The sequence below is a fragment of the Orcinus orca genome, chromosome 6, assembly GCF_937001465.1.
Source record: "Orcinus orca chromosome 6, mOrcOrc1.1, whole genome shotgun sequence".
Lineage (NCBI taxonomy): Eukaryota > Metazoa > Chordata > Mammalia > Artiodactyla > Delphinidae > Orcinus > Orcinus orca.
Window position 1 is genome coordinate 67,513,728 of NC_064564.1, and position 9,825 is coordinate 67,523,552.

At 40.7% G+C, this 9,825-nt stretch overlaps 1 protein-coding gene across 8 annotated transcripts in view; it reads left to right on the plus strand.

Annotated features, from left to right (window-relative positions):
* Positions 1-9,825, plus strand: part of PUM3 (pumilio RNA binding family member 3) — a 98,017-nt gene that overhangs the window by 68,485 nt on the left and 19,707 nt on the right. For 4 of the 8 annotated variants that reach the window (XM_049711844.1, XM_033417351.2, XM_004286225.4 and 1 more), the window contains 2 exons: positions 1,519-1,609; positions 5,288-5,708. In XM_049711844.1, the coding sequence (XP_049567801.1) occupies positions 1,519-1,609; positions 5,288-5,420 (224 nt within the window). In that variant the 3' untranslated portion in view covers positions 5,421-5,708. The other 4 variants (XR_004480203.2, XM_033417348.2, XM_033417349.2 and 1 more) reach the window with 4 other exon arrangements.

Consider the following 9,825-nt stretch of genomic DNA (forward strand, 5'->3'; position numbering starts at 1 on the left):
GACTTGGGCCTATTTCTCACTGTAAATTTTTTATAAAAGAGGAAGCTTCTGGTAATACATTTTGAAGAAAAAATAATGTATTGAATTATCTTTTTATTATTAAAAACTTGGTGCATAGTTGAGCTTATGTCAGAAAAGTTGTCTTGCTTTTAAAATCCAAGCAATTTTCTAGTGACTTTTCTCCTCATTTAAATTGCCCTGGCAACCCTAAAACACATCTGTTTGAACTTGATGTATTTGTCATGTTCATGTAGCACCAAATGAGTGGCTAGCTGTCTTGGTGATCTGTTGCTGTGTAACAAGCCACCTCAAAACTTAGTTTTCAAAACAACAGTCATTTGGTCAGTGTTTGGTGGAGCTCAGAAGCTCTACTCTGAGTCATCTAGGGCTGCTTGTCTTGGGGTTGGATTATCCACTTTCATAATGGCTGGCAGTGGCTAAGTCCAGCAGCCTCGCTTCCTCTCCCTAGGCTGTTGGGTTTCCTCACAATATAGTGGTTGGGTTTTAGAAGGACAAAGTAGGTGCATGGTACTTTCATGATTTAGCCTCAGAAGTTATTTAAGGGCAGTTGTACTGTACTCTCTTGAGTAAGTCAGTCACAAAGGCCCACCCAGTTCGAAAGGAGAAGACATCAGTTCCACCTTTAGATGAGGGAGTGGCACTACTCTAGAAGCATACACAGACAGGAGATATTGTTGTGGTCACCTTTGGAAAACACTGTCTGCCTCACCAGCTGATTTCTGTCCCTCTTGAGCATGTGCCACGAAGAGTAAAACAGTTGTGGGCCTCTTGGCTTTTAAAGGCTCCTCATATTTGGGTATCTTTGGATTTTACGTGCTACCTCCCCAAGACGTTTGCCTTTAAGATAGGTTGTCCCCACCTCCATCTGTACCAGATCCTAGTCTTCAGAATTTCTCCTTTGTCCAAGAGTTAGTTAACACTTAGGTGGCACAGTGAATAAGATAATACACTCTGAGACCTTGGGAATCAGATATACTATAATAACAAAACATGAATCGTATTTTTGATGGGTGAACGAATGTTTAGTATTGTAGAGAGAAATTGCCAGGTGTAAGGCAGAATAGTCATTTGACCGTTAATTGTGTTCAAGGCACCTTCTGAGTGAGCATTTTCCTTGAGGGGAAACTTGATTTTAACCAAACACGAGGTGCTGCTGTCAAACATTTACTTCCTGAATAATTTTCAGGTCAGGGTTAAATCATTAAATAGTACAAAGAAATGTAAACATGACCAAGCGAGCATTTTATAAGAAGTCATTGTTTCTCTTGAGTAATTACTGCTAAACATAGCTGAGGATTTGGGTCAGAGTGGAGAGAAATGGCTGTATTAAAAACGCATTACATAAAGCTGAGCTAGAATTTTTAGTGTTAAGTGATACTGGGTGAGAACGCTTTATTAGCTTTCTCATTAAAACAGGTTTCCAGCTTTAAGCGTAGTAGGGAGAGAGATTGGGAGTTTAAATCTGGGTATATGATGTTCATTAAGTTTATTTTACAGGTTGTTTTGCAAAAACACTCGTAGAGCTTGTTGGTATGAAGAACCTGAAGTCCTGGGCTAGTGTCAATCGAGGAGCCATTATTCTTTCCAGGTGTGTAGAAAGTGTGCCTTTTTCTGCTTAGGGTCCTTGTCCTCAATGCCCGTGGGTGCGCAGCGTGCTTCCTTCACACTTACTTCTCAGTTCTAATGTCTGTTTCCAATAGTCCAGCATTCCTGTCAGTTACTCCTGGTCTAGACAAGTATACCAAATATTAGAGAGCAAATGTAACTCTTCCATCAGTCCTTACAGTTTTTCTCGTATGCGCTCTTTTGGATCATAGAATTAGGGCATTCACAAGGCATCATTCGATCGTTTCACCACATTTATGGTTTAGGCCAAAGTTTACTTGTATTCTTTTTTAATGGATTAGTTTTGTTCCTGTAAAAACTGACAGAATTGTTTTTCAAATCGTGACTGACTTTACTGACTTTGTTTTCAACTATTCTAAAAGGATTCGAGAAGCATTTGCTATTAAAGTCTGCATGCTAATTAATCTTTGTTTCTAATTAAAATGATAGAAAACTGATGATTTGTGAATTGAGACATATGCTTAACTTGTATATTGTTGTTTGGACATAGGTTGAGTTTATAATTTACAGGTCATTGAAATTTCCATCTATTCTATTCCCAGATAAGATCCTTTTATTAAGGATATTCATTTTAAAATAGATTTGTGTGTTGTTTTGAAGTAATCACTGTTGATTTTTTTTGCCCTGCTGTGTTACCGAGATTTGGAAAAACAGTTACCAGTCTCAGCTTGAATTTCCCACAGTATTTCACATGCAAGTTACTATGCAGTTTAATTTGTATATGTTTATAAATGTTGTAGGCATTTCTTCAATATATATTTTGATTTGGTACACATATATTCACAAATACGTACATTCCAAACGGGCATTCATTATTTTTAGGTATATCAGTATCTCCAAATATATGGGTGATACAGATCACTAGTTTATTTCTCATTAAAATTAGCTAATTTTCCAGTTGGTGTTGAACAGCCAGAGTCTATTAGCTGAAACATGAACTTTTTGACATGAATTTCTTTACTGGGCATTTGGACTGTTAACACCTACTGACACATTCTTTCATTACACTCAATTAACTAAAAATTATGGCAATGCCGTAAAATTAATTTTTTTTTAACATCTTTATTGGAGTATAGTTGCTGATTCACTTTGTTATACAGCTATATGTATACATATAACCCCATATCCCTTCCCTCTTGCATCTCCTTCCCACCCTCTCTCTCCCACTCCTCTAGGTGGTCACAAAGCACCGAGCTGATCTCCCTGTGCTATGCGGCTGCTTCCCACTAGCTATCTATATTTGGTAGTGTATGTATGTCAATACTACTCTCTCACTTCGTCCCAGCTTACCCTCCCCGCTCCCCGTGTCTTCAAGTCCATTCTCTATGTCTGCGTCTTTATTCCTGTCCTGCCCCTAGGTTTATCAGAGCATTTTTTTTTTTTAGATTCCATATATGTGTGTTAGCATACCGTATTTGCTTTTCTCTTTCTGACTTACTTCAGTCTGTATGACAGACTCTGGGTCCATCCACCTCATTACAAATAACTCAATTTCGTTTCTTTTTATGGCTGAGTAATATTCCATTGTATATGTGCCACAGAACCAGGAAGAAATAGAAAATATAAACAGACCAGTCACAAGCACTGAAATTGAGACTGATTAAAAATCTTCCAACAAACAAAAGTCCAGGACCAGACGGCTTCACAGGCGAATTCTCTCAAACATTTAGAGACATTGTCCTTCTCAAACTCTTCCAAAATGTAGCAGAGGGAGGAACACTTCCAAAGTCATCCTACGAGGCCACCATCACCCTGATACCAAAACCAGACAAAGATGTCGCAAAGAAAGAAAACTACAGGCCAATATCACTGATGAACATAGATGCAAAAATCCTCAACAAAATTAATTTTTAAAGATTGCTCATCAATCAGAGCTCCCCTTGGGTGGATTTCAAACATGAGAAGGATACTGTAGGTTTATTATGGAATATTCCTTAAAACGGGAATATGAAATATCTGAACATGAAGTATCTGAGGTTCTAAAGGGAAGTGAAACTGGAGATAAATTAATAATTGATTAATATAATAATTATTTTTATTTGGCGTTAGAATATTGTCATGTGCTTGTTTGGCAAAATTCTTTCCTTGTTTATATTTTTCTTTAAAACTCGTGCAGTATGTGTGTGTGTGCGTGTTTGTTTTTGTTTGTTTGTTTTGCTAAATCTTTTTTAGAGTAAGTGACAAAGTGTCATTCTGGGTGAAAAAATCAGCCTTGTATGCAGTCTGAAAAATAACTCAGGGAAGCATAATTCTCTAGCATTTAAATGCATGAGCTCTAGACAGACTGCCTGGGTTCCAGTCCCAGCTCACTGTGTGGCCTTAGGCAAATTACTCAGCTTTTCTGAGCCTTAACTTTCTTGGATGTAAAAGGAGATTAATAATAATCCTAGGTTGTTATGAAAACTAAATGGGATGATGCATACATAGTGCTTAGCATTATGTTTAATGCGTGTGTTCAGTAAATATTAACTTGTGTCACTATTATGCACTGTGTGACTGTGTGTTTAGCCAAGGTTTATAAAATACGAACACCTGTGAGTCACAAGTCTATTGAGAGGGCACTTTACTTTTCAGCTTTGCAGGTGGCAAGCAGTACTTGTTGCTTGTCTTCCACAAGCATGTCCTCCTCTCTGTGGACATGATGGAAATTATTGGGACCAGGGTCTTTCAAACATGCCACGTGATTTCTTTCTGGGTTGTGTTTCAGTGGTCAGCATTTAAACGTGGTCGTGAGGACGTCGGGGGAGAATAGGAAATTCGGCCCTGGGGTTTGGTGGTTGAGTGCCTGTGACTTGGCCCCTATTTAGAGAAAGGGGCCTACTTGTTGCCAGTCTGAAGAGCTCTGCTCACCTGTGATAAAGTACGCCAGCAAGGTCTCAGAGAGCAGAGCTGACCTCATTTTGTTGAATGAGTCACACTGATCGAGTGGTTAACTAGGAGCCCGGCTCTGGCTATAGGTGCTTCAGATACAGGATCATGTGAGCCTCAAAACACAACCCTGTGAAGAAGGCGGGTTCTTTTGTTCCCATTCTGCAGGCCAGGAAACTGAGTCTTTGAGAATTTAAATAGCATGCTTTTGGTTGTATAGTTACTGAGTGGCAGAGGCAGGTTTCAGATCTGGGCAGTTAAGCTCCAACGTAAAGCTCTTTACGCCTTCACTCAGTGTTTTGGCAATAGAGTTCAGTAAGAAGGCCATTCATTAACTGCTTACCTTTCATGCTCCCCACCGTTCCTCCGTGTACACCTATTCACGCATGTTAATTCAGTCACTCTGAGCATTTCTTGACCGTCTGCTCTGTGTACATGGTGCCATGAGATAAATAAAGCACAGGGTCCTTGCTCCTGAGCTTTTCTAGGTGGAGAAGGAAAGGTAGAATAAATGTAGTAAACAATTTTAAGGCAGGGTGTTCGTCCTAAGACAAAGTGAAAGCAGGACCAATTATGTGGTTTTAGAATATAGGCTACTAGCCCCCATCATTCATCTGATCAATGGGAAAAAAAAAGTATTTATAGTTACACAACTTGTCTCACAAGTCAATGAATTTTTTGTACTGTGTGCGAAGGTAGTATTTGCAGACAATCTAAGGGTTTTTTATGAAATTTAATTTTTTGTTTGTTAATTTTTGTCTTCTCTCTTCAGCCTTCTCCAGAGCTCTGATCAAGATGTTGCAAATAAAGTCAAAGCTGGATTGAAAAGCCTTATTCCCACATTGGAAAAAAGCAAAAACACCAGCAAAGGAATAGAAATGCTACTTGAAAAACTGACTGCCTAGGTAGAAACTGCTAAGAACAAGTTGGAGTCATTTTTCCTCTTCTGTTTTCCCAGTACAGAAAAGAAGGGCTAGGGTCCATCTTACTGGTAATTTGGGTGCTCTGTATATGTGTTTCTTCTTTGTATAAGAATCTATTGATAAAATGATTTCTAAAAATGGCCTTTTTAAGAAAAAAATCTCAGCCTTCTCTTTTATCATATTGAATAGTAAGCAGATTACAATGTAAAATGTTTAACAGTCATGCACAGTGAGACCAACCAAATTTATATAAAATTTAATTTTATTTAATTGTGCATTGATTCAGGGGAGAAGACATCTTCAGTGAACAGTAGTCTGAGAGGGCTTCATGGAGGAGGAGGAACCTGAGAGTTTCCTGCTTCAGAGGAAGGCAGGATGTGGTAAAGGAGAGCCACGGGGAGTCCTTGGTGGGAGCAGTGAGGTGGCAGTCAATGGCTTTGAACTGAACTTCAGGAAGGCTTGGGGCTTGTTGGGTACCGTCATGGGGATACTCTACATCCAGGACAGCTGCATTCCTAGCTGCCTTATGGATTGGGTGCCATGTTAGATTTTATTTGAAACAAGCCACTCCAGGAAATTAAGATTTTTAGGAGGAAATGTGCTGAATGAATTAGGGGATCATAGTGGGTAGCAGTGTTAAGGTCATTGTCACAGGAGAGATTTTCCTGTCTTTGAAACTGGGCCTTCCAAGTAAATAGCTCCTTGTAGTGAGACTTTCTCTCTTGGGACTTTCCCTGAAGTAGTTGAGGCCTACAGGGTTTGAGTTAGAAGGATATGCAATTTGTTAATAGTGCAGAAGTTGGAATTTAAGTACAAGTAGGATGTTTGAATTTTAAAACTACACTTGGCTTCCAAGCAACAAAGCTTGGAAGGATTGGTGAACCTTGGAAGAGTTCATGGCCAGGCTCATGTAGCCCTGCCTATGAATACCTGACTGCTTTCGAAACCAGGCCTTGGGGCTTCCTCTAAGTAGCCTGATGTCACAGGACACCCACTCAGGTCTGTCACTGCAGTTACACCTCAGGTGAACAGCTGTGCCTTTCCTACCAGACTGCTGGGTCCCAGGACTACTCCCAATGGATGAGCTGCCAGGACGTTACCTGCTGCCCTCTCCTGTGGGTGCATTGAACCCTGCAGGAGCAAAAGAGCCGATGCCTGTAATTCTCTTTTGGCATGGATTCTCCTCCTACCCCCCACCCTGTACCCCGCCCCCCCACCACCACGACCCAGCCAGGTCTAAGGGTAGAGGTGGGACCGTTGGGGGAACTGGGGGTGGTGTGGGAGACAATGGGGAAGAGCTTGCTTTTGTTTGACTGATATATTGTGTGTTTGTTTTCCATATAAAGGGCCCATTTGGAAAGAGGGGGGGACAGAAATTCTGCTGTTTGTTCCATCTGTAAGACTAAAAAAATAACATCCGTAGTTTGGAGAGTTCGAATATTATGAAGCATATAACGAAAGAAGAAATTCTTCTTCTGCCCCACTCCTCCACACCCCTGCCTTGTCCTCCCCAGAAGCAACGACTTTCAGCTCTTTTTAGCTCTGCTAAGTTTTTAAATATATGATTTTTGTGGGTTAAAAAAAAAAATCTATCCGTTTTAGGCATTTTCTTTTAACTTCCTGTTATGGAAAAATACAGATTGAGACTTCACCACCACTGTCTCCCTACTTCTTTTCTTTCCATTTTCCCAGTAGAATTGCATCATCTTTGATAAATTGATGTTCAGTTTATATGATTATGTTGACGTCAGTTGTTAAATACTGAAGGAAGTAGTGAGTTGTCATGACATTTCCTATACCATTTTTTTTCCTGGAATTAATAAATTGCCTCGTTTATTTTTATTTGCTTACTTTCCTACATTCCTATAATTAATTTTTCTCAAACTGTCCATCAGAATTGCATACACTCTTCTCCAGTAGGCATTTTCCTCTTTTTTCAGCCTGGCAAGGCTCACATGTTATTCTGGGGTCAACCCCTTTCCCGATGGCTCCAGTATGTCCCATCTAGTGTGCCTCCAGTGGCTCATAGATGTGCTGAAATTTTAACAGCTTCAGCCCTTACTCCAACAGGCCATACAAACATTTCCCTTGTGTGGTTCATGCAAAAGATCACTGGTATGAACTAATCCCAGGGGCCCTTTCCTTAAGTCAGTGATGGATTTAGGAAGGAGCCTGGCCAATGGACCTCAGAAGAGAAGTATATTCCTGGGAGAGGTTCCTTTGGTCTCACACCCACAAGGAACAGAGTCCCTTTCCTGCCGGCTGACTTCAGTATATGCAGAAAGCATACTGAGGATGGCTGAGTAAAAGGTTGAAAGAATCTGAAACTTTGATGTTGAACTGCTGAATAAATCAACTCCTGGAGCTGCCCTACCCCTGAACTTCCTGTTATGTGAGAAAATTAACTTTCATTTATCATTGAGGCCATTTTGAGCTGAATCTTTAGAAACTTGAAGCCAAAATTGTGCTAACCTGTCAGTGAATACTGACTTCCACACTATCCAGTACATCAGGTCAACTGGCAGACACCTCCGCTGGAGCCACCTGGCTTTCTGAGTGTCCTAAGAACCTGCAGCACAGCCGTCCTCATCCCAGGCCTTCCCTTCATGTCTCCTATGGAGAGCCCATTTGAGGATCCCATGCATTTCATTTTCTTGCTTAACATCCTCTTTTGAATGGGGCACAATCTCTAGTAGCATCCTGAGAAAGAATGCATATGAGGGAAAATTTTAAAGTCTGAATGTCTATTCTACCCTTTCACACCTGGACACCTAGTTTAGCTGGATATAGAATTCTAGTTTGAAATTCATTTTGCCTTGGAATTTTGAAAACATTGGTCAATATTTTCTTTGGCTTGCAGAGTTACTATGGAAGTCTAATGCCATTCTTATTCTCAGTCTTTTATATGTGGCCTTTTTTGGGGGGGGGGGTTGTGAGGGGTTTCTCTGAAAGGTTTCAGGACTTTTTTTATCCCCAGCCTCCTTGTATTTCAGGATCACGTGCATTGCTATGTGTCATGTGTGTCTGCTCTTTATTCTTCATGCTGGGTACTTGAGGATTTTAGTCGGAGACGTGAAGCCCTTCCATTTGGGGGCTGTATCTGTATTGTCTCCCTAACCCCCTGCTCCTCCAACCCTATTTTCTCTATTCTTTCTCGTTGAAAGAAATCTGTTTTGCAGATTTCGAATGCTGATTTGATCCTCTAATTTTCTTTTTCAATTCTTTGGCTCTTTGTTTTGCTTTCTGTGTGAGATATTTCCTCCACTTTCTCTGTCAGCCCTTCCATTGACCTGTTCTTTTCTTGTTTCTTGAATGAAGTATCTCTTAAATCCCTGGGAATGTTGTCTTTTTTGTTTGTTTGTTTTACCTTGCTTTCTCTCCTGTGTCTGCACTTTTTGTTTATTTTGGTCTCTCATGTTTGAGACTTTCTGGGAGAGATCTTTGGCTCTCCTTTGTATACTTAAGACATTTAAAGCTGATCAGAAAGGGGGCAGGCCCTTCTGGACTGTTGACTGCTCGTTACACAGGTGATGAGGTAGGGATGCTCCTGTTTCACTGGAGTCCTCCAGATGTCAGGATCCATGGGCCTTGTGTCTGGGCCATTCTGTGCCTCTAGAGGGAAGTCCACCTGGCAGCCAGAATTCTGGGTGCTCAACACTGTGTGCAGATTTTCATTAACCCACCTGCTTTGAGTACAGCACCTCTCCCTCATGTTCTCGTATGCCTGGGACCCCCTTGTCTGAAGAAATCGAACCACTGTGAGTCCACAAACTAAACTCTCAGCCTTCTGCCAGTGTGTGGAGTGGTAGTCAACCAGTTTTAGCCAATCCTCCTGTTTTCCATCCTAGGCCTCACTCCAGCTTTTCCCAGTACTTAGCACCTCTGCTTGCTGGGATTTTCTGTAGATCAGAGTGAGAATTAACTTGCTCCTCTGCTTATACGTGGTATTCAGCTTTCTTGGCCCTGATAACTTTCTCCGTGGCTTCCTCTTTTTCCAGATATTTGTTGTTGTTCACTGACGATGACTTCTCTCCTGTTTGTTTCTTTCTTTGTTTTGACTTTCTACCATTTTAATTTATTCTTAGCAGAAATCAACAAATGGTTTTAACCAAATTGAGAACAACCTGCCTGGCTGAATGGAGGATGTATTTTCAATGCAAAAGTTTCCTGCTTTTGAGAATGTCTTTAATTTTAAAATTTAGCTTTTGTAGCTTTCAGATTGCACCCCATGCTTTTCTCAGGGATCGATCTGACGTTGCCTAGAATGAAGGAGAACCTGTTCCCCTTTAAGCCTGGGGTAATATGTGTTTGCCTAATGGAATAAGGCTTCCTGCTTGCCTGAACGCAAAGGATAGGCTCTTTAAAATATGTGATGGCACTTGTTTCT